Raw genomic sequence first — 24,953 nt, 5'->3', positions numbered from 1 at the left:
AGCAAACACCACTCTCTGATAAAGTGTCTCCATTTATTTTTTAATACATGCCAGCAATGGAGTGCTTAATTTCGTACATGTGTATGAGTGTTTTAATTTATTGACATGTGTGTCCTCTCAAGGACGGACAGATGAAGGAACTACTTCAATGTGTATTATTAGTTAAAAACCCATACTTTTGGAATTTAATTAGGTGTTTCCGAAAACATAACAACTGAAGTACAATATAAAGGAGTGCTTATCATAAGTATATTTGTTGACCCCAAACTTTTTGTGTCGACTTTTTTCAGCTGTAAATTTCACTGGAAGCTGCACTGGTCGTAAATTTCTCCTCATCGTGGCATCTGACAGCAGTGAGTAGACATAGATAAAATCCATGAAACCTTGTGTGGTTTTGGGGATTTCAGCATTGTTGTTCGGAGAATATTTCTGGAGAAATCAGATACCTCAATAAATATTTTGAACTTTAACTTACTAACTTATATTGAAGCAAGCATGGCACAGGATCTTCAACACTCTGGTAGTTTATGACCAATCTCTGACTCATACCATATGACATCTGCCATCTTGCACCTCCATTCCCTCTAAGGCCACACGGCTAAGCACACAATGCTTTTCACACAGACGCGTCAGAGTCGATGAGTTATTTTTAAACATTTTAGACAGATGTTAGCGCTGAAAATGAATATCTTTCTCCAGCCGCCCTCTCTAATTTGTCTCTTTGTTTCATTTGGTGTCGATCCAGGGACAGCTCAGCACAGATGTAAAGACATGAAGTATCGTTCCAGTACAGAAGAAGAAGACTTATTTCTTTAGAAGTAATCACCTCTATGTCCTACTCTTATTTGCAAATCTGTGAAAATGTAAATTAGGTAGCTATTTAAAATAGAAGACTGACAGGTAACTTTTCTGAAAAGTCAGATGGATCACTATTGTATGCCATCACCATCATACAAGCATAGACATGTTTTACCCAATTCTTCCTTCCTGTGTATGTCTTGTGATCTACTACAAAGGATGTTTTCTTTTTCTTTGTGATGCTGTGGGCCCACATCTTCATTGAGTATTAATTAGTAGTCTTTAAAGGGCTTAACAAATATGACAACATATTCATTAACAGCCAGCAAAGACTGCTAAAATGCTCACCATTTAGATGGCTCCTAAAAGTGAATTTAAATGACATCAATTAAGAAGACATTCTGCCTTACATTTACTTGATTGAAGTGAATTCATAATTTTTATGCCATTACTGTCTGACTCATAATATTGCAGTGCCGGTTGGTAAAATCACAATAAAGACTGACGACTGACAGTTTATGAGCAGAATGAAGATGGCTTGATGATGAAAAGCCAGACAGACGCGATTGAGTTTTGAGGCCAGAAGCTGCCAGTTTTAAGAGCTCGGTGTGACCCTCCTTTGACTCTGTTTTGCTCGGTGGTGGTTCATTGTGTTTTGATTATATAGCAGAAGGGTCTACAGGTACTGCCAAGGCCACAAAATACACAAGAGGAAGTGTTGCTCACATGCACTGACAGACATCTTCACACGTAAAGGTCTAGAAGATCATGAGCAAGATAAACGTGAATACGAGCCCAGAATAGGGAGCAGAGCAGAGGGTGCCATCTGTTCTCTTATATGAATATTTCAGTTAGGTGGAAGTCATATTGTAGTTATACAGATGGTAGCAGTCACTGCCTGAGATTTAAAAGGCCTTGCTAAGCATTCTCAGAGCGTGTCTGTGTCTGCATGTCCAATTTGTCCAAAAAAGACCCACTGAAGTGAAATTCTTCATCTCAAAGCATCAACTGGGGTGTGATCATCATGGGAAGAAGTACTCATTTATCCCAATCAACTTGAAATACAGTCACCTTGCTGTAAATTTAATGCTAATGAAAAGAAGCTAGTAGTGATGAGTTAAAAATTACTAGTAATTGTATGATGATGTGTGAAACAGGTGTTTTCATGTCTATTTCCCTTTTTGCATTTTCAGACTGAGCTTCAGAACATCCTCTGGTTGGTTCCCAGTCGCTTCTTGTGTGCGTGACTTCTGCAGATCCAGAGCAGAGCAGAGATCTTCTTCTGAGGTAGATTTAGTCTCTTTTCTTAGTTCTGACATCCTTCACTATCTGCAGAATAGAAGAAAAGTAAATGACCGTACGGCAGACGTCCCACAGCTTTCCGTCCCGCACCACCAGGCTCAGGGACAGATTCATCCCGCTGCCCATAAGGCTGTTGAAGTCTTCACTATCTCACTTTACTCGATGCAGATGTCACTTTATCTTGTACTATTATGATTTACTGGTTACGGCTTGTTTACGACGCCTTTATGTATATTTATTACAGCCTGCATACATCACAGCACATGTGTATTTATATTTATTTTACTACCTGTTTATAAGATGTTTGACCATCACAATGTATTTATTTGTTAGTGGTCTGCCTCTATAAATCCTGTTCTTACCTGTCCATAACCTGTCAGTTTATTCATTTTATCCTCATCATACACCTGTCTACCACACTATTTTATGTCTAATCGCTTAGACTTAGCCATTTTTACTGGAGTGATTTTCTCATTATTCACGCTGTATAAGCATCATTGGAAGGAGCCTGAGACTGCTCTACTGTACTTTGCTTGTATAATCATAATTGTTCCATGTTTCCTGTACATCACCAGTGGTTGTCAAGGTGGCAGTGCCTTTTCCTTCTTGAAGGACTCACTTCAGTTTTGACATTTATAGTTCTCACAGGTTGTTTTAAGGAATAGCAGCCTTTATAAGACATGACTCCTTTCAGAAGCAGCAGCTGCTTAAGATAATTGGCACGTGAAACCAAGCGGGAAGAGCATGGATTATTTTGGAACTTCACTTCGGCTGCAACAATTTATAAGCTGCAACTTTATTAAGCAGCATTTAGGTGGACTTTGTTTATAATATTGTATTTACATTTGTGAACAAAGGATAGGCAGACAGATTGAATGCACATTTACACTACAGCCACATCCTTTTTGTCTTTAAATACATCAGTGTAGCTACTGTACTGGGTGGTCATAGTTAACCAGGCAGCAAAAGGGACTTGGAAAAAGCTTGATCTGGTCACATTGACCCTTAAAATCTGCTGCACAGGACATATCAATCTGGTAGTTATAATCACAATCAGGATTTATCATGCAGAGGCGTGGTATGGAACTTTTTTGAAGATGTCCAGGCACTCTAATGAAACACATTGACCCACAATATCATAGAAGACAGAAATCTTGTAATTCTGAACAATCTGCAGATAACAAAAATAGACTTGCACTGAGAAAAGTGCTGACAAGCAGTTGCATTTTCCATAATCATAATCTGCCTCACTGTGTCTGGGATTAGCCAGTGTAAGAATTAGTAGGGTTACAGATAGTGGATTTGCATGATAATGTAATGTGGACCCTCAGATTTGCAAATGCCTTTCATCATTTTTGACATATAGTCACTTGATGATAAGAAAGATGAAATCAAACAGCCAGATCTCCACATGGACTTTTATGTAACATCCTCTCCCATACAATGACGTAAAAGCGACGTCAGTCTGTTTTAACAGGCACCGCTGCAGCTCATGGTCATGGGAAACTGAGACACGCTCAGCATTCAAGTGCTTCTCTCAGCCTCGCTTATCCCTCACACCCTCTGCACCATGAGAAGAGCAATCCACATTGTTTCATCTTTAACACTTTAAATCAAAGTCTGGTGAAGCAGGGTGCTTTCACCATCCAGCTGCTGGCTGTTTACACACCAAGAGTCTACGTGAATGAAGCACTAAGGGTACAGTACCCTGCAGACTCTTAAGAGGAGAGGATAGAAAGACTTAGAAAGGTAAAGCACAAAGTCATCACGTTTTCTTTGATGTGGAGACTCAAATCACAATCAAACAATTCCCACAGTGTTTGTGGTTCACTCTGCAAACTGGGTACACGATGAAATAAATGTGACAAAACATGCACACTCTGCCATTTACTCACCATATAAATCTGGATCAAAGTGTCTCAACAAGAAGTAGGCATTTGTGTCTTGGTAACAAAATTGAATGATCTGTTTTCAACAAAGGCATCCATACATGCAGTTTGTTTTATTTCTTTTTTCCTTGTTAGGCCATTTAATGTCGTAACGGACTGCAGCATCAGGGTGAGAGAGAGACACCCCGCTGGTGCTAACTCAGTATTACAATACATCAGTTTTTGTTGTTGTTTCTGCAACCAGTACATTTTACAATGTCACTCATTAAACAGCCTGAATGTTCTTGCTGCTCAAAGGAGCATCTCACTGTAGTTTCGACTGAGGGGTTGTGATTAAAGCCTTCTGGCTTTAACACAGTAAAAGAGTGCTATCTAGTGGTAGGAAGAGGAAAAGCTAAATGCAGTAGATGCCACTGCATGTCGACTTCGTTACAGCCATCACCAGTAGGGCTCACATTGTACTTGTGACATTTAGATTGCATGATTCATACTCCGTTCAGTTTGTATGAATAATGTGGATGGAAATAACAAATTTGTCACTTATAATAACAAATGAAGCTGTCACACACTGAGGCTATGGAGGATTCAGTCATTAAAGTTTAGCACTTCTGGTCTTGTTATTTTACACTAGCACTATGTTTGCTCATGTCCAAGTACCGAAATGTACGCTTTCATCAGAAGATTATGTGCCAGGCTTGCAACATATTTGTATTTGGCAGGCTTTAGAAACCAAGCTAAGATCCTTTTCTTTTCAAGTATATTCAAGATATACTGTAATTAATCAGTATTTTTTACAACTAATTTTTGATCCTGCAGATGCTCTGTCCTTGTAATGACTGCTTTTCACCACAAGATGGCTCTATATTCAAAACAATGCAGTTGCTGGTGCTTGTAATGGTTTTCTACATTGTACAAATGCTGTTTATTACTTTCATTTCAACCTGATAATATCAACAACCTATTTTAATAAAGGTAACATCACAGGTGCAGATATACTTAATAATTAATAATGAGTCAATAAATATGAGACAGTCATTCAAACAGGATGTGCAGTTACATCAAATAGAAAATTCAAACTGTCAAGAGTCGGGATTGTCTGCATGTATGCAGGTGTGTGTCTTAATGTGTGGTGGTGTGTGTGTTTACAGACGCACGTATAGAATCTGTATGTCAAAAAGCACTATAGGTGTAAAAGTGCTGCGTGGGCAAAGAAGCGATAGATAATGACTCTTGCGATGCTCACAGTGTTGTCAGAGGGTAACAGGTAAATCAATTAGGGACACCGTGGCGGATTGCAATTTGCCTCCAGAGAACTCTCACCAAGACTGGAGTCATGAGGAGTGGAGCATTGGGGGGCCTCACAAGCAGATACTGTGCCAAGGGGAATTAGCAGGTATGCAGCTCACCAGCATTATGAAAGCTCCAGAGGCTGATGATAGAGTGGTTAAACACACCTGCCCTGCTAGGAAGGTGTGTGTCTGTGCGTGGTGTGTGTTAGATCGCATGTATGTGCGAATGTGAACTAATTAACAGATTTGCCTCACAAATCCTTTTCCCGCATGGACACTTAGAAGAGTGAGTGAAATAAATGTGCTGTCCTGTGCACGCATGATGTGCCATTGACGTAGCCATATGCCAGATCAGGCAGTTTTAGAGTTGTCTGGCAACAAGAGGCTTGTGTTGTGCAGGTGTGTATTACTCGTGTTGTGGGGTCATAAATCTGTTTACACAGTCACATCGTGGGGAGTTGCAAAACGCAAGTCCTCATGACATAAATCATTACGTTTTAGGGTGAGGACTGGTTAGTGTTGGGCAGGTACTGTTTATAATCTCCAAGAAATGAATGAAAGTCAATGTGATGTCCCCAGAAGTGATGGAAACACAACTGACTGTGTGTGTGTGTGCTTGACCTTCTGTACTCTGCTTGCAGCAAAGGATCAAGAAGTGACATTTTAGTCATTTACACTATCGCTTGAGGATAAGTATCAGCTAACATCAGATTAAATGGTTTTAGAGTGTATTCACAGCCACAAGGTGTTCCACCACCCAGGGTGCAAAGTAATTAAATAGAAGCACAGTTATTGAGAGGCGTTTCCACCTTCTTGTACTTCTTTAAGTGCGTTCTGAAATCAGTAATTCAACTTTACGTCAACTGATTTTCTGCTCAGGTTTGCAAAGACAAAACGTCGCTGACAAAGCTACAGCTGCGGCTAATTTAGGAAGATATGAAATATAAGTTTGGGCCTCTTTTCCCAAATGTTTTACAGATTTTCACTACTTTGGCAGGTATCTGGGAATTGGTGAGGGTCCGTCTTATGAAATGTTTTAGTTGGAGTGCATTTGCCTTTTGACGAACATGTAACTGGAACTGTTACTGAGTGAAAACAAATACTTTGGTAGTTTCAAACACTAAAACTTCACTTTATACAGCACTGAAGTAAACTCACGCTGTACCTCCACATGAGTTGGGTACTCTCGTGCTCTGTCCACCCCTGACACTGTCTGCGACTCATTATTTGTTGTGTTCTGCAGTGTTGCCTTAGTTGCCTGGAAAAGATGCAGGACCTCTTTGTGGGGGGTATGATTGTGGGGAACTACATTCAGACCCATGGAAAAGGGGGTGGGGTGGGGGGGGATTATGCCTCTATTGGCACAGGGCCTGACTGTTGCCATGGCACTTCCATTGTCCCACAGCACATGGGCATGGCACAGAAACCTCCAGTGAAAACGTTCTTGTTCTGGTCTGTCAATGCTCCATGTTTTTCTTGGGAATAATTAGAATCTCTCACCTGCAGCACGAGGTTAGCTACACCTAAACATGGCGTGGGTGTGGGCCAGCATCAGTGGTCCATCATCTTTAACATATTTCCCCCAGGATGACAAACCTAAACAATGCATGCCCAGAATAAAATGAGTAACTCAGAGTCTACACCACAACACAATCTGCATGTGTCTTGAGTCACCACATGCAGTCATATGGACCAAATTGCCTCGACAGAGCTGCAACATTTTCCTGTTATTTCCTGGGCTGTATTTCAAACTCCCGGTGAGTCTCAGCTCCCAAGTAGTATGAGTCATGAGAGGAAGGTAATCACAGGCAATGATGTGGACCGCTGCAGGGCAAGCCCCGTTGTGGAGGAATACCCTTGAGAAAGTCCACGCCGTCTGCAAACGACTGCTCATATAGGTCTTGGGATCGCCCTGGCCGCTTATCCAATCGTGTGCCTCCGTTGATGCGTTGTAGGCGCTTTTGTCCAACCAGCGTTGAGGTTACAATCGCAGCCTTTGCGCCATTGGTCGAGATTAGACAAGGGCGTTTTTTACTGCTCGCTCCAACAGCACCATCTCTGGCAGGTGGTGTGTGCTTTAAAACCATACAGTAGGCTAATGTGTAGGACGATAGGTAGGTAGTTATAGGGAAATAATCACACTTTAGGTTATTAATTTGTCGTTTTTTTGGTTGATAGTCTCGCGTTACGTGCCATTACGTTTCCGTTAAACCCACCGGAACGGCAATGAATGAGATGAACGTCGGGGGTTTCCCTCTCTGAGCCAGACACTTTGTGCTTTACGGTCAGCGGTGAATTAGACAACTGCTCCTTCATCATGCAGCTTGCGAAAAAAGACGGAAAAGCCCTACATGTTGATTATATTTCGCCACCGGTGTGAGTCTGAACGAGCGAAAACCTCCCGGCCACGGCTGACAAGGTCTCACATCCTGGAGCCGCCTCACCTCATCCGCCGGTGTTGCATACAATATGATATGTTGATGACATTTTTTGGAAGCGGTCGTGCCTTTTGTTGTCGTCTCGGGATATGTGATATGCGGATCCGTGGACGCAACGAAACGCAAATGAGCGGACGTGTTTTTGTGCTTTGAAAATGAGGAAGCGTTTTCATAAAGACCCAGAAAATGGCAAGAAGGTCTCGTCGTCCGTGGGCCCGGATTTGAGTAAAATGAGAAGGAAAGGAGCAAATGCAACAGCAGCATGATTTTCTTCCCCACAGAATGACACCAAAGGAGGTGAAACGGTGGAGGTAGATAAGACGCAGCATCAATGAAGGCGATCTGGACAAGTTTTGAGTCGCTCCTAATGAACAGAAATACTTTGCAGCTCGACAGCAGATCGTTTCCACAATATTGAAAGATTTTTTTTTTTCGGCTTTGGGAGATTTTCTAAGTCACCAGTCATCTATTTTCACATTGCATTTGTTATCTTTTGCATTATATATTTCACTTTCTTTTCTTTTTTCTTTTTTTATATTTTTGATCCGGATCCAGCCCTGACTATTCAATGGAAGTATGTTATCAGCTGCCGGTTTTGCCTCTTGACAGGCCGGTTCCCAAGCATGTCCTCAGCCGGAGGGGAGCCATTAGTTTCAGCTCCAGCTCTTCTCTCTTCGGGGCTCCCGATCCGAGACAGCTGTCACAGGTAAAGAAATGAAAATCCTTTCATTTAACTCGTTTCTTTGTCATGTAGTCTAAATGGGTTTGGCGCTGGCAGTCACGCGGGCCTTAAAAACCAGCATCTTTTTAAACCAACATGAATAATCCACAGGAATCTTGCAGGTGGTTGTTGGATGTCTAGGCCCTAACACACACACACACACACACACACACACACTGAACACTCACTTGCACACACACATTGTCTTATCTCTTACACCTAAAACACACACCAAACCAGCCATCTCCCAAACCCACTTTGCATGTGTGCATGTTGCCCACAGATAAAGGCCCTCTTGGCTTACGCCGAAGCCAGCGCTGACAGTGTGATGCTGAAAGTACACCAGTTTACTTCTGGGATTTGCTGCATTTGTAAGGAGGAACGTGCCACACTGTTATTTATGTTAACATCCCTTGACACATTGACAGAAAAAAAACATAAATCATTGAGTCATACTTGAACTTCCTGCTTTCTCAGAGTCTTGAATTCTTGAAAATATGCCTCTGCTAAGCCTGCCTTTATGTTTCTTCTCTGCGGTGAAAGGAAAGAAAAGGTAGGCCACAGCAGCAGTTCTTCACATCGTGGGGTCATGTTTTGCTTGACTCTCGTGTACACAGAAAAACTGGCACAGCAGTACAATGCACCTCCAATGCTGCAGCCAAGCACTGAGTCACTGTTGTGCATGAGCATGTGTCTCAGATGATGTACTGTCCATTAGGCCTTTGTGCAGTACACTTGCTTAACTAACTGTAACATGTGTGCCTGGGACGTGAACTCTGAGAAAAGTTGCACATCAAGTCAGTGAACTCTTTCCCCACAGTGTTGCATTGTTTAAAATGGAAAAAAAAAACATAAAACATCTTCGCTGTTGCTTCAGTAGCTTTGCACAAAAGCAGCGGGGTGTATTCCCATCACTTGGAGCGCGAGTCGGTCATGAACAAAAAGTCCCACAGCATTGCATGGCATCTCCCAACACATTAACTAAGCATTAAGTCACTATCTTCAACCGTGTGAGTGTCCTCTTCAATGGGCCGTCCATTAGCGCTTTGTGCAAGACGCTGCTCCACATAACCACCCATGTGTGTCCGCTTTGATCCCACCACGCCATCATTGGCAGCTGCCTCCAAGACTAATGCATAGCCTGTGTTATCAAAGGCCCTCAATGTTGCTCATCTTCAGTGGTCTCATTTTTTTTTTTTTTTTTTTTTTGCTGGGTTATTGTCGCTGTTGACAAATGACATGAAATGTTGGATAAGCTGGCTGGACAAGACCTCTTTCCGACCACCCACTCATCCCTATCCATCCATTATCCTACCACTCCATCATCACTTAGTTAGAAAGACTTATAAAACTAATCCCTGGGCCTGAAGCCGTCCTGCGCCTTGGTGGTTCTTGGACCTTGCTTCTCAGACCGCAGCCGAAAGGAGGGATCCTTGGAGAGGTCCCAAAACCTCAGTAGAAAACCCATCTCAGCATAATGCTAGATTGCTCATCCTCTGCATACAAACACAAGTGTAAAGCTATTGTGTCTCTCGGTCGGGATCACCAGTTGATCTCTCAAGTGGGCCAGAGTTCATTTTCAATTGGCAGGTGTGAGGTGTGCTGCTTTGTTGCGAAAAAAGGGGTCATTTGCTGCAAGCAGTGCACTTTGTAGTGTTAAGTGAGCATCCAGTGAAACAACAATGATCTGCATGTCATTTTTGGCGAGACTCTGTTGAAGGTTTGCAAACACTTTGTTTTTTTTTTGCTTTTTGCTTTGAGCGACAGCGACGTATTCAGTAATTCAACATAAAGACCCGCTGACACATTCATTTGGCCTTTTTTTTTTTCTTCAGGCAAAACTGGGCGAACATGCATGCGCACATACAGCAGTGTCACTCAGCCTTTGTCACAGAGCAATTACACTTCTACAAATATTGTGTTTCGGGCCCTATTTATGACCATAAGGGTGCATTTGTCCTTGGTGGCTGCTGTGTTTTTGTGTGTGGTTCCACAGGCCTGTTGTTTGTGGAAGCAGTTCTGGACTACCATTGCAGAAAGAGGCAGTTAGGCATGTGCCTGGGCTCTGTGGGCAGTGGTTTGGCTCGCCGCCAGACTCACAGATGGCCGGAGTCTCAGTCTCTTTTCTTTCTCTGGCTATCTTGTTCCGCTCACTCACAAGCTCTCTCTCTCTCTTTCTTTCTCTTTCTCCTCTACGCCCACCCCCCGCAGATGAAGACATTTCCTCTTGTAAACAGAGGACGAAAGAGTAGGGTTGAAGACACGACAGAGTCTCAGAAGAATGTGTCACTCTGTGGTCGTGGAATGCTTATAATGGGTGTAAATATGCTGTTGAAGAGGCGTTGAAAACAGCAACAGCATTAAATAAATGGGCTCATTTGTCTATTACAATGCCTCTATTGTTTTTGATCACAATGCATGTTGGCTAATTCCTAAAAGTGACGTGGAAGATGATTTGAATTTGCTTGTATATATAGTGATGCATGCTGGTCCCCTCTGGCTGCTCTGGAATGAAGGGTAAACACAGGACTGAGAAAGATTAGATTGGTGCAGAATGAAAGGACCAGGAGTGTGAGCCAAGGAGTCAGACACAGCAAAGACTCATGTGGATCCCATTTAAACTACAAAACATGCATGCATTCGCGCATCAACTTAGTTTGGCAGAGATGTTCCACATGGCAGGACTGAGGCCAACTTTCTGTGCCATGTGGCTGACTGTCATGATTTGATGCGAGCGACACGTTCACACACAGTCGCATGGTCCGGACTAGGCTGCGTCATTGACAACTTTTTTCAAAGAGGAAAAAAAAAAAATCAAGCAGAGATGCAGGAATCAATAAACAGATGCACGGTATTGATGGAGCCTGCACAGTCACATGGCTTTTGGCGATAATGGGAGGAAAGCAGCTTAGACGGGAAACACTGATCTGCTGTCAGTTTGAGTCAATCATATCACAGTCAGAGATACCATCAAGAGTATGTTGGCCACTGACCCTAGATCGGCTGCCTCTCATTTTAGGCGCTCAGGGACGGGAGATGATGATAGGCCTGTGTGCAAGGGCAAGAGATAGCGCTGCTTGTTTCATCCACACTATGGATGTTTCTGTGCGGAGCGCGATAAGGGAATACACTAGAGTGCTTCTCTCTGAGGGAGTTACTTTGTTGATTTTAACTGAACCGATAAGGGTTTTTTTTCTGCGCAGTGCCATCGGATTGACGTAGTTTCAGGATGTGGTAAGAATGCTGAAGGAGCCGCTCAGACTCTGAGCCTGGTGTTTCACAACCTTTCACAAAAACTTTAACTCTCTCCCTGCCAAAGTGAGGCTTTTCTGCGAAATTTTGCATGAATGAGCTGGAATGAATGGCATTGTTTGCTATCGAGCGAGGATGTGTGTGTTATTTAGTAAATAAACAAACCTTACGGCCTGTCTTCATTTAAACACACACTCCCTGTTTTTCCTGCCTGCCTCTCTCTGTATGGGGCCCCTCTTATCACATGACTGTTCTGTTTTTGTGCTGCAGTGTCGAGTGCAATCGGCCATGAGAATGTGCTTCCACACATCAACACGCTAACGGGCACAATGTCAGGGGCCATCTGGTCCAGCTGAATATTAATCATGTTTACTGTAGTCCTATAGACACATGAGAAGAGCCTATACAAGAAGGGACAATTTATTTACCAAATAGTTGACCACAGGGGCACTTGATTGGTGGCTGGGGTTTTGTTTACCCTCCTCAGAAGGTTAAGACCTGGGGGGGGGGGGGAGGCATTAAGCTGGCCCAGAGAGGCAATTAGAGCCTGGGGATGATGTTTAAAAATGAATGAAATTCCTGCGCAGGGTAGACAGTGTGTGAGAATATGAAGCAAACCCCCCCCCTTCCCCCACCCCTTAACTCTCCTTGTTTCATAGGGCACTGCTAAGAGCACATTTATACAAGCGCTCTGTGTAAAGAAGGCTTAAATCATTTTAAGACACTTTACCCGCCAGTAAAAACAAATATAAAAACCATTGGTACAGATATATTACTGCTTGACAAGCACACTGCTGTTGTTCTTTGGCGACCACACCGCCCCGTCATCCGCCGGCTAAGGCATCGGGCCAATTCACCCCGGGCCTCCCCTCGAAGCAGCAGCCTCCTCTCTCTCAAAAACTCAGTGCAGCTGGAGTGTGTCAGAGTGGACATAAAACACTCTTACAACAGGTAGACTCCATCTAGGGCTTTTGCGCATGCAGGGGCTGGCGCGCAAACACACACGCACACGTACTCGCTCAATCCAAACCTGTCCGCGTTTATGGCCTCGCACTCAGTTACTGGAATGTGCCGTCCCACACAGCAGAGGTCATAACTCAGAAGGAAGCTTTCAGTTTATGAAACCGTGCTGAGTCCAGCCGCTTTTATCTCGGGAATTTACATGTGTGCGGTGTGTGCGTGTGCGCTCGCTGCTTTGTTTATGATATGTCGGTTTATAGGAATACTGCTGGCTTCCTCATTTGCTTGGCCCGAGCTGACTTACCGGCTGTGCAGTAGGCCTCAGCTAAAAATCCCAACTTTAAAGCAAAACAACGCAGTAAAAGCACGTTTTGTGTCTGTGTTGGGAACAAGGAAGTGTGAGAGTGCTGCACTGCGCCGCTGAATGCCATTCAAAGTACAATATCAGCTCAATCACAACGCTGTGATGACATGAGGGCGTGTTTGAAGAAGCCGCCGGGCTGTTTTGAATTTGACTTTTTGCAACTCAGGCAGTGCCTTTTTCGTTTGAACAGGCACACACACCCACACACACACACCCACACACCCACACACACACACACATACACACACACACACACACACACACAAAATACATTAGCCTGTTTGCTTTGAGCAAATACCATCATGACAATAAGATGGCTGTTAATGGGGACAAAAAGCAGTTATTTAACGCACCTTCACTGGCAGAACTTCACCAGATTCCTGCGAGGTCAGTTAAGTTCACATTTCTAAACCCCTGTGACGTTGTTAGCGTCTGCTTAACTGTAGGAGTCAGAAAACGACGGATCGAAGAGTCAGAAGTTTTCACATCACGTGACTCCCCTGACCTCAGAAACCTGAGTGCCGTGACCTCAGGCAGCGAGACTAAGCTGAGATAAGAAACAGAGCCATATGTAAACGAGCTCATGTGGAATCGCAGATAGCACAATGAGCCGACTGTTTCGCTCGCAGTAAACTCCAAACAAAACTGAATTAGGCTTGCTCTCAGGACCAATTGGCTGCAATTCCAGGTTAGAGGCATCCAAAGCAGATGACATGTTTCCATGTGTCCGCTAAAAATAAGAATCGAGTTTTAGTTAACCTTGTAAAGCTTTATTGAAGTAATGTGGCCTGCAACTCGTTTGGGACGTTGTTAAACAGTTAGATGTGACTTAAGGGCCTGTGCTAAATGTTTGGCTGAATCCGATTGTGCGATGTTCTGGTTGTAAGTCCAGGATTTTTCCTGCAACAAAATGTTAAGGGTAATTAAATTTAAGTGCATTGATGGCCTCACATCACACAGTGTTTACTGATAGTCATTACTGAGTAAGATGCTCGCCCACACAAGTAAATTTACAAAATCTAGGTAGCAAAATAAGCTAGGATTTGTGTAAACACGTGACTGTGTACCAATGAGCCACAACAGGACGTGGTGTGACTACACGTACATATATGTGCCTTTTTGAAATAGTAATACTCAGTAGAGCTCTTGTTGCACTACTGCAAGTTTCAAGGAGTTATGATTGTCCAGGATTCCTCAGAGACGCGTGGAGGATGACCTCATTCTCTAATAACCCAGTCAGTTTAGCTTGAGCCCGAAGTAAAAAACAAAATGCCACAAGCAGACAAATAGGTAGAAATTTTGATCCCAGCCCATTGCCTAGTTTGTTGCCAGAGGCTGTGGGTCAAATGCAAAGTGGCAACCAGCACGGCTCAGCAGTGAGGCCGGAGCGTCCAAGTCCCTGCAGTTTCTCTAATGGCCACTAGACGCTGGCACTAAGGAGCTGGACTGTGTTAAGGTCAATGGAAAAATCCAACAAAAATTGCTGATTTTTTTAAGGCTCGATCGGTTGTGTTTGCTTGATTAACAGATGTCTCAGCCTGTTTGTTTTTAACCCATTGCTCATCCCTGCTCATGCATGGAGATCCAGCTGCTCTGCACTTTTGTTTCTTTTTAGTTTGTGGCACTTAAAATGCACTCAAAGAAGCCCAAAGATTATGTCTCGGCTGTTCTATGTGGTTGTCTTCATACAGCCAATGAAAAACTGGCAGATGTCCATTGAGGCTGAATACCTTTGCTCTGACACACCTGTGAGAAACCCTGATCAGAACCCATGATAATGGGCTCTTTACCACCTCTGTCTCCAATTGGAGGGCTAAGATTCACCCCAGCTGTGCTTATTGCCAGCACCTCTTTGTCTGAAGTGAGAAAAAAGACCAGGCAGGCAGCTTACACAAACAGGCATTTCAAAAAGAAGATTAACCGCTGCTGGACTACATTCCAAATGTTTCATATGATTGAACTTTGTGATAAGCGTGTGCAAAGAGGGACAAAGTGCAGAGGTAACTTAAAAAAAAGAAAAAAAGAAAAAAAGAATGACGTGTCTGTGACATTAAGTCCACCTCTTGCGTTTGACATCCTGCATCTCTCTCTCTCTCTCTCTCCCTTATTTCTCATCGCCCTTAGCTGTGAAGCATAAATGGCAAAAACACAGTGCTTTCAAAGGGGCTCGAGTTCATGTCTGACCATGACAGGACCACTATGGTTTTGTGTGTGTTGGCACTTAGCACGCCGTCGCCGGGGTGTGTGTTGTGAACCGGCCATTTCAAGGATAAAACGTGACTTTCTCCTCCGTTCACAGTGGGAATGTGACATTGACAAAGTGTTTGCACTGCCGCCTCCTTCTTACCAGCTCACAAGGGAGCACATGCCAGTGTCCTCTTAAGTGCCAACTGGTGGCTAGCCCTGTGTGTGTCTGTGTGTGTGTGTGTGTGTGTGCGTGTGCAAGCTCTGGCCAAAAGGTTTGTTTGGGCAAGTGTTGGCAGTGCTGGTCACTCTTCTATTCCCAGCTCCAGAGCCAGCATTATACAGTTCCCACGCATGTTGCAGCCGATACCAACCCCCTTACACTCACACGCACACACACACACACACACACACACACACACACACACACACACACACAAACAGAGCACACAGCCCATGCTAGATACACACAATCTATAATATTCACACTAACCACTGGTGCTGTGTGTAAACACAGAGGCCTGTTGACACTAAAATACAGCTTTCCAGATTACCCACCCTGAGTCAAGATGTTTGCTAGCCGGTAAAATATTAGCTTTGGATTGGCGGCTGTCATGAGCTTAGAGGACAGACAGTGTCAGGTGTGTATGTGTGTGTGAGGGAGATTGACAATAATCCTAAGTATTTGAAGTAATGGGTGCATAAGTATGTGCATTTGTGTTTGCGCATGTTTGTGTTTGTGGTGTGACCCGTTGATGGTTGTCATTAAATGGTCCCAGCACATAGACGGAGTCCGTCGGTGAGCCGACGGGCCAGTCACGCGGGCTCCCTGTGGAATGGGTAACCTGAAACGAGGGTAGCCCCAGAAGGGAGAGTGGGTCTGGAGGGGGGAGCGAGGATGTGTGGAGTGCACGGAGAGGTGAGCCAACAGCTCGGTGTAGCCCAGAGCAGCTGTCTGTCACCGAGCAAATATGCAGTTACCGCAGTCATACCTGCTCCAACTACCACTGTGTTTGAGACGCAGCTGCTGCAGCTGCCTCCTGCTGAGGGATACTGTTGGCGCTGGATGGGCTTGTAGACACAACTAATTCCCCCTCCGAGGTCAACAGAACCACCCTGAGGCCTTGTCCTCACGTATATGGCTTTGTTGCAAAACAAACATTTTCCTCTGCATTTCTCTCATTCACATGCAAACTGTGTTTCATCACTTAAAGGAGATTTAAAAAAAAAACAAAAAAAAAAAAAAAAAACGCCTGCTGAAGTGCAGATTTTTCTAAACTTTGTTTTATGTGTCTGTGTGGACATTTTAAGGGGAGCGTTTGGAGAAACAATGACATCATTTAATGAGCATGCGTCTGAAACAACAGCTGCTGTCTGCCGCTTTGTTTGTGTTTGTTTAGCATCAGTGTGAGTTCTTTGTAAGCGCGGCTAGGTCTAGTTCCAAGTTTACATGTTTCCAGTGCGTTTTTTTTTTTAGGGAGTATGATCCGGTTTGACCCGATGTGATCTGATGTATTAGCTCTGATCTCAGAACGGCAGTCCCCTTTAGTCCTTCGCTTGGATGGATCCTTTAGATTTATGGGAAAGTGTGTGTGCGTGCGTGTGCAAGTGCGTGTGGACGTAACACGTGTGTTTCTCACATGACTGATAGCGGTGGTGTAAGCACCGTATCAGGCTGACGATATGAAGCTGGAACATGTTTATCAGTGTACCAGTTTGAACGCACACGCACACACACGCACACACACAGCAGATTAGAACCAACAGTAGCAATATTCCACCACCCTCCACTTATCTAGCTCTGTGTATACCTTAAAAAATGGCCTGTATTTTGTGTTTTTTTGAGGTGTGTGTTTGCAGGGATGTGGTTTTGATACCACCCACATCAATTTTGGGCATAACAACCACTGGTGGGGCCGATTACGCCGTCATAATAATATACCTTCAACATGATATTGGCATAAACCTTGGGCAGTTTGTTGACGGTCGTTCTTTTTGTCTGTGCAGAGACGAGGGGCCATCTCCTACGACAGCTCTGACCAGACGGCGCTGTACATCCGCATGCTAGGTAAGTGTTTCCCCACTCCCCATGCATACACACGTGCATTTTCAGTAAACGCACACATACACACGTTTCCCCAGCCATGACCGTGTTTATTTCTTAATACTCAATGGCTTAAAGCAGTGAGATGGGAAATGGATGGATCGGAAACGGAGGGAGGCATGTGGAGATTACGAAGAGACGGGGACGCACGAGAGTGCATGTCCACTCAATCTCTGGCCTTTTTATAATCTCTCAATCAGAATAGATTTAGATTGTGTGTTATCTGCCATGTTGAGTGTCTTTGAAGCTTCATCAGGTTTGCCTCCCTAAACAGACTTAGGCCTATTGGTTGAGTGTGGTTTGCGTGTTTATGTATCTGTGTCTGTGTGTGCGTGCTTTGTGTGTGTGTGTCCATTTGCCCAGTGCTGCCGTCAGCGACCCTAAACAGGATAAGCAGTTTAGAAAATGGATGAGAGGATGGAGGGCTCACGGCTCTGCCAGGCGGATGGAGTCAAATGCATCTAGGAAGCAGCCAGATCAGCCATGGCTTTCTAATCAATAAGGTTATTGGGGATAATGGCGCGATTAGAGCCTGGGTGTACCCCTGACATCACTCTACCGCACACAGATGTGCCTTCACATGCAACTTTTGCCCTCAATTCATAAATCTAGTGGTGTTCGGCTGGCAGGGAGCAGAAAGAAAGAGTTGGAATTTGTCTCGGTGTTATTCTGTCAGTGTTGTTCGTAGATGTTAGATTACTGCCGTGAAGCATCATGAGGTAAACAGCAGGGGCAGTTTAGGGCTCACTGAATGTCCTGTTTACTGTAGCTTTCACATCATATTGCTATACTTTGTTTCTCTCCATCTTGATAATGCCCATGAGTCGACTGCTGCCACGTGCTCCTCGTCGCAGCAACAGCGATTTATTGAGCTGACTGAAGGAGCTTTAGCTTTTTAATCATTTTACTTGGCTAAGTATGACGGCAGTCTCATACGTCACCGGCATAAAGCATCTGTGTCTGTAGATTTTATATTAAATTGAGTGTGAGGAGAGGCACGCTAATGCAGACTGGTGTTTGCCTGGGCCAGGGTTCAGTCTGCCAAGTTAATGCTGATGTGCTTTCAAATAGCAGGACTCAGAGCTTTCGCCACATCAGTTATAATGACATGACCTACATCCACCCCAGAGCGCCAGCACTAATGCACCGCAGGGGAAACATGGACCCTGTGACTCTCAAAACACACTAATCACACAAGCGCGCACGCACGCACACACACTCGTGCTGAGCCCCGGCACATGCATCTGCAGACGTGATGGATGTATATACATGTGGGCATACACACACACACACACACACAGCCTAGGAGTGCATGTACTTTATGTTTTGCATGTGAAATGCCTCTGATACGGTTTCACTGTCCACATTCATACCAACGACAGCTTTTCAGAATAATGTTGAGCATCGTTGTGCCTTGAATTGTAATTCTTAGTTTTTGGTATTTTGATAGGAGCTTGTGTAGTATTCAAACAGCTGTTTGCAAGTAAGTAACATGCTGGTTGGGCAAACACACCTGTGTGACTGCTTTGATTTGAATTCGAATGCACATACGACACAGCCAGAAGCGCCATGCTGGAAACATACCATTGCACCGTTTAGCACCTTGATGAGTACACTGCCACAGAGTCTTGCCGCATATAGATTGTTGCCTGGAACGACACACTAGCATTTTACTGCATCAGCGCCATAGCACCATCCTGTCACTTCACTGTGCTCTCACTGCTCCCGACTGCAGGCCACCCGCCGTCCGTTTGGTCCGAGTCTGGAGCCTGTTCCTGTTCCTCTGCCTGGCTCCTAAAAGCAGTCGTAGATGGACTAAAGGTCACCCTCAGTGGCTCTGAGTACTAATAGTAGAGCAGACTGTCCTGACATGGCATTGCATGCTCAGCTGTCTGATTGACTGTCCATTGAATTCTCCCATTTGGGACGTGGGAGTGTGTGTTTGTGCGTGACTGTGCCCGCACATGGGCAGTATACGCCAGTCAAATATTACTTAGAAAATCACATCTTTTGCTTGTTTTAGTTGTGCTCGGGGTGCCAAAACGATGGGCTTCACCACATTCTGACAATAGAGAGGTGAAGTTTGGCTTCACTTTCGGTGCTGCATGTAAGTTCACATCCGCCACAGCTCCCTTGAGGATTTGACGGTGGTTTTCTGGCTGAAACTCAAGGGAGTTAGCGCTGTTGAATTCAAAGAAAATAATCAATTTTCTGGTCTCCACAATGTTAAGTTACTCAAACTTAGCTTAGCTTTGTAAGAAAGAGAAAATGTATTCATATGGCACTTTTTTCCTCACATTAAAAGTGATAATAGACGGCAGTGTTTCAGCTTTGTCGGTCACATCTGCGATTGTAATTGCTCATCGTCCTGTGGTAAAGCCCATCCTCGTGGCACCTGCACAAGAGAAATTCCAGTATATAACTGAAAACATGTAAATGCTGCTCAGGCGAGCGCACTCAGACACCTTTTCAAGCAGCACGAATCTTGAGGAAATAAGTGCTGATTTCTTCTAGGAGATGTGAGAGTGAGAAGTCAGGTTGGATTTGAACCGGAACGAAGGAGCTCCCACCCATACCTGTGCATCGACTTCCGAACCCTTCACAGTGAGTATGAGCCCCAGCCCGTTAATTCTGTTTCAAAGCTCTGTGAGCGAGCGTGTGATAAACCAACCGCTACAAACCTTTTTCAGAAAACATCAAACAGTTACAAAGAAGCAGTGTATGTGTGTGTCTGTGTGTGTGTGTGTGTTGACATTTTGACCCAAAAGTAATCCTACCTCATGCTGACGTGTTTCCGGATTGCAGCTTGGGTTTATTCAGACACGGTGCTTTTGTGTGCGTGAGAGTGTGTGTGTGAGACCACTGACAAAGCATGTCTGCTGTGTGATCCCAGACGAAAGGCTTACGAGTGGGCGGCTGTGTCAGCAGCGACTGTTTGTATATCTCTGTGTTGGTGTCAGATCCCCACCGAGTTTGTGCAACCCAAATGGTTCTCCGAGCCTAATGAGCATGCAAAATAAACACGAACCAGCAGCATTGTTGCATATTTTACATATTTATTCATATTTAATATACGTATTCAAACTGTGTGTGTGTGCGTGTGCAGCACAGCTGAGCTGTGGGTCCACGTCAGCGAGCTCTGCTCCTGAGAGGAGGGTCCACAGGCTGCTCAGCTTCCAGAGGTACCTGCACTCATCCCGTCTGCTGCGGGGAGTCCCCCAGCAGATCCCCCTCCACATCCTGGATGAAGACTACACTGGACAGGCCAGAGTACGACACCCACCTGTCACGTACGGAAAGCATCACAGAGCACGAGTCGCTTTGTTCAGACTCTGCTAACTCTGTGCTTCTGCTCTCTCTCTTTCAGTGCATGCTGGAAAAAGTCGGGAACTGGAATTTTGACATTTTCCTCTTCGACAGGTTGACAAACGGTTGGTAAAGTATGATCTGAAGTTGTTTTAACGGTCATGATTAGAGCAGAAGTGGTGCAGTGCTCCAGCATGAAACCAGCCTTAGATTCAATGTGTCAGTAGTGGTGCCATCTATTGGATGCCGGCCGACACCGAGGATTTACTGTATGAAGATTAACTCTATAACTGAATCCCTGACTTTATTTTGCAAAGGGGGGAAACTCCATCTTCATGCAATTTTGGGTCCATTTTATTGCCATTTGCTTGTTGAAGGGGACACAACACTATATGATTACAGCTGAAATGGAGTTTGGAGCAACAGCAGCTCTATGGACTCTCGTATAGTGAGCATATTTAAATGAATACATAGTTCTGAGCCTACAGAAGCCTCCGTAGATAAGACCTGCGCTCCAGGCACAAGATATGTTGTATTATGACTAAGGGGCATGACTCAGACCGCTGACCAGAAAAAAGCACGTTCTAATTACTAAAAAAAGAACGATTATTAACTGCTCATCTCTCATCGTCGTCTTCTTCAGGGAACAGCCTGATCACCCTGACCTTCCACCTGCTCAACCAGTATGGCCTGGTGGAGCTCTTCCAGCTGGACATGGTAAGACTCTGGAGGTTCCTGGTCATGGTCCAGGAGGACTACCACAGCGACAACCCCTACCACAACGCAGTCCACGCTGCAGATGTCACACAGGCCATGTACTGCTACATGCGGGAACCCATGGTGAGACATGCAAACGGGACATTTTGGTTCTTTTTGGGCTTGAGAAACTACCATTAATTCAAGTCTTTGTTAGCCAAAAGTGTCAGTATCAAGTTTCCAGATCTGAAAGAATATTTATATTTTTCTGGTGAGCCGTTACAATCTTTGTTCCATTGCCTTGTTGCGGGTGCAGCTTGCCAAGTCTCTGACCTCCTGTGACATCCTACTGGGACTCCTAGCAGCCGCCACACATGACCTGGACCATCCTGGGGTCAACCAGCCTTTCCTCATCAAGACTGACCACTATCTATCTACACTCTATAGGGTAAAACCACGTTACAGTTGCTCTTGCCGCCTGCCAGGTCCTACTTATAGCTTTAAACTGTAGTGAAAGGCACCCTATGATTTATTAAATGAATGCGTCTGCGCACATTTTTCCTTTTTTATCTGCAGAATACCTCAGTTCTGGAAAACCACCACTGGAAGTCAGCAGTGGGCCTCCTCAGAGAGACGGGGCTGTTCTCACATCTGCCTGCTGAGGACAGGTCAGTCTGACACTGCCGTGCGCTAAGTGCACCATGAAAACTGCTACACACAACATTAGATGGCACCGGCTGAAAGGTTCTACATGTTTACTGTTTCCAAAGACTTTCTTTGCTTACTTTCATAGACGAAGTGCCGTCAGATGCCACAGTCAGGGCTCAGCAGTCTGATCATTTTGTCTTTCTGACCCCTTAGCCTGAACATGGAGAGGGAGTTGGGCTCCTTAATCCTGGCCACGGACATCAGCAGACAGAACGAGTACCTGTCTAAGTTCCGCATGCACCTGGACCAGGAGAACCTGTGCTTGAGCAACGCCAGCCACCGTCACTTCATCCTGCAGGTCGGCTACCTCTTCTCTCTCTCTCTCTCTCCCTCTCTCTCTCTCTCTAACACACACACACACACACACACACAACTTTGGCATCTCAGGAGAAACTGTGAGGTCTTATTTTTTTGATTCCCGCTCTGCACAGATGGCTCTGAAGTGTGCGGACATCTGCAACCCCTGCAGACCCTGGGAGCTGAGCAAACAGTGGAGTGAGAAAGTGACCGAGGAGTTCTTCCAACAAGGTTATCTTTTCTTTTTTTTTTTTTTTTCCTGCTGCCTGCTGTTGTATTGTTTGTCGTTCTTTTCAGTTATTTATTCTGCTCTTTTGGTTAGTCCCATTACAGTTCTTTCCTTTGTTCTCTCCGTGTTTGTTCTCTGTAACCAATTCATTCTGTAACAGTAGAACATACAGTGTAACGCCACATAAGGGCTCATGTATTAATTCTATTTTTTTGTGCTCTTTTAGGAGATATTGAGAAGAAGCACAAACTTGAAGTCAGCCCACTGTGTGACAGAGACTCCAACACAGTTGGAAACATTCAAATAGGTGAGAAGCTGTGTTGTGTATTTGTTTTATTTAGCTCTCACTTCTGGCTTGTTTCTAATCTTTGGCCCTCATGTGCGTCTGCTGCCTCTTCTCCCCTTCAGGCTTCATGACGTACGTGGCAGAGCCGCTGTTTGCAGAGTGGGCCCGTTTCTCTGACACTCGTCTGTCCCAGACCATGCTGGGCCACATGGGGCTGAACAAGGCCAGCTGGGGCGGCCTGCAGCAGGAACAAACCTCCGTCTCCGAGGAGGCGGAGCCCAGCACAGCCGGCACCGACACAGAAGACGCCGCCGCCGCCGCCCAAAGGGATGGCAACACCGCCACAACCACAGGAGGAACCAGCTCCAAAGAAATACCTCAGGGAAGCAGAGAATCCTGACACTCCTTGTGTGCCCTTTCACCTCAACCTCCTGACCCCTGACCCCGGCCTCAGGGCCTCACCACACACTGGGGGCCGCTGCCCCACCTGATCCTAACACCTAGTTTATTATGTTTTGTTACTTTTGCCTCCCATCTTGATAAACCACTGATTTTATTTAATTTATTTAATTTTTAATTCCTCTTTTTTGGCATAGAGCAATACATAGATACCTCATTTGGCTACTGCTGTATTTTCTTTTATTTGCTTTGTTTTATTTATTTGTCCACTGTAGTTTTGGCATTACTGACTGAACACACCACTTTTTGTGTTGGTGAACCTTAAGGGGAAAACAGTATGAGAACTGAAGAAGACATTTTTTTTTCTGCTGTTTTGAAGTGCCATTTGAAAACAAAGATTTGAAGAATGATCTGAACTGAATCGACTGAGACAACTGGAGTATTCAGACACGAGACCCTCCTCAGACTTTAAAGTAAAGCCGTGTTGCGTTTGTATTGAAGATTCTTCCTCATGTAAAAATGGAAAAAAGAAAAAAAAAAAAAAAAAAAAATGTGACAAGCCCAGTCCTTTTGCTGCCTCTACGAAGACTGTTTACGCATTTCCTTGTTTGTTGTTTCCTTCCCTTGAACTGAAGTGAATCATGTCGGCTCCACGGTTTGCCTTTGAAGCACAGATGTGAAGAACCACTCGTTTGAACTGTCATCCCACTGTTGAAGCCATGAGCAGAACCTTATTCAAACACACCAGATGCCATAAGTAACTCCACCTGTGCTACAACGTGTTCTTGCACTCCCAAATGACGATCTGCGGCGGTATTGTAGAAATCAGTCCTTTTCTGACGACGTTTCCGACTCTTCCAGTGCTGGTTGAACTCGGGGGTAGCTTCCCTCCCGGACTGGAGATCAGTTACTCACTGCACACGCATCTCACCTGGAACTCCACTCCACGCAACTCGACTTGCTCAGGGTTTTGCCAGTCTCTTATCACGATGGAGAGGGGGAGGAGGTGGCTGCGGGCGATGCATGGTTGTTTTGTTTGTTTTTTTTTTTCCTGGCTAGGATCCACTGAAGGAGACTCTCCCTCTCTGCAGAATGTCTCTCAGCCACATGCAACCTAAAGGACTGCTCGATTGATGCCTTATAACTATGCACAAACTATGCTAAGTGACCAAACCAGCTCCTGTTCCCATCAAGTGCATGGCGTGCTTGTCTTTGAATGCACTGTCCGATCCCTTTGCCTTTTTGTTGTGAGGAACAACTCCAGCTGTCCTTTTTTGTACGGAAACAAAATGGTCGAGTGACTTTGAACATTCCATTTCTTTGTGTTTGGTTTGTCTACTTTGATTCTGTATAGTGGCACAAATTGTGTTTGTGTTTAAACATTTTGAAAGATAACAGGTGCTTTTCTTACTTTAGCTGATTTGTATTTTGCTGTAAGTGCTGTAAGACTGTTGATAAAACTGTTTACAATTTGTTGCGACAGCCATTTTTGGGAAGACTTAAGTGTCGAGCCAGATTTTGTAAAGGCTTTGCTGTATTGACCTTTTTGATACATGCCTGTTGCAGTTACAATTTGAATAATAAAACCTGTTGTTGATAAATGTTTCTGACTTTCACACGGTTAAAGCATGTTGTGAGCCTCTGAGGGGAAACTTCTTCTTTGGCTGACCCTAATTATTCAGGACCAGGTTAATATGAAGGCAGACCACTTTCATTACGTTCAGACTCAAC

At 44.6% G+C, this 24,953-nt stretch overlaps 1 protein-coding gene across 2 annotated transcripts; it reads left to right on the top strand.

Moving 5' to 3' along the window:
• The first annotated feature begins 7,323 nt into the window (after positions 1 to 7,323).
• Positions 7,324 to 24,823, top strand: pde7a (phosphodiesterase 7A). 2 transcript variants are annotated; one of them, XM_076761147.1, is made up of 12 exons: positions 7,324 to 8,422; positions 17,205 to 17,265; positions 19,819 to 19,905; positions 20,408 to 20,571; positions 20,669 to 20,732; positions 21,251 to 21,447; positions 21,620 to 21,751; positions 21,880 to 21,971; positions 22,165 to 22,309; positions 22,443 to 22,539; positions 22,764 to 22,844; positions 22,946 to 24,823. In XM_076761147.1, the coding sequence occupies exons 1-12, from the start codon at positions 8,285 to 8,287 to the stop codon at positions 23,221 to 23,223; spliced, it is 1,536 nt and encodes a 511-aa protein (XP_076617262.1). In that variant the 5' UTR covers positions 7,324 to 8,284; the 3' UTR covers positions 23,224 to 24,823. The 2 variants fall into 2 exon arrangements, with proteins under 2 accessions (XP_076617262.1, XP_076617261.1); XM_076761146.1 differs by having other exon boundaries at positions 19,816 to 19,905.
• Positions 24,824 to 24,953: the final 130 nt, after the last annotated feature.

Source organism: Chaetodon auriga, chromosome 21, assembly GCF_051107435.1.
Source record: "Chaetodon auriga isolate fChaAug3 chromosome 21, fChaAug3.hap1, whole genome shotgun sequence".
Classification (NCBI taxonomy): domain Eukaryota; kingdom Metazoa; phylum Chordata; class Actinopteri; order Chaetodontiformes; family Chaetodontidae; genus Chaetodon; species Chaetodon auriga.
Note: the sequence above shows the minus strand (reverse complement) of the source record. Positions and strands in the feature narration are given on the sequence as shown.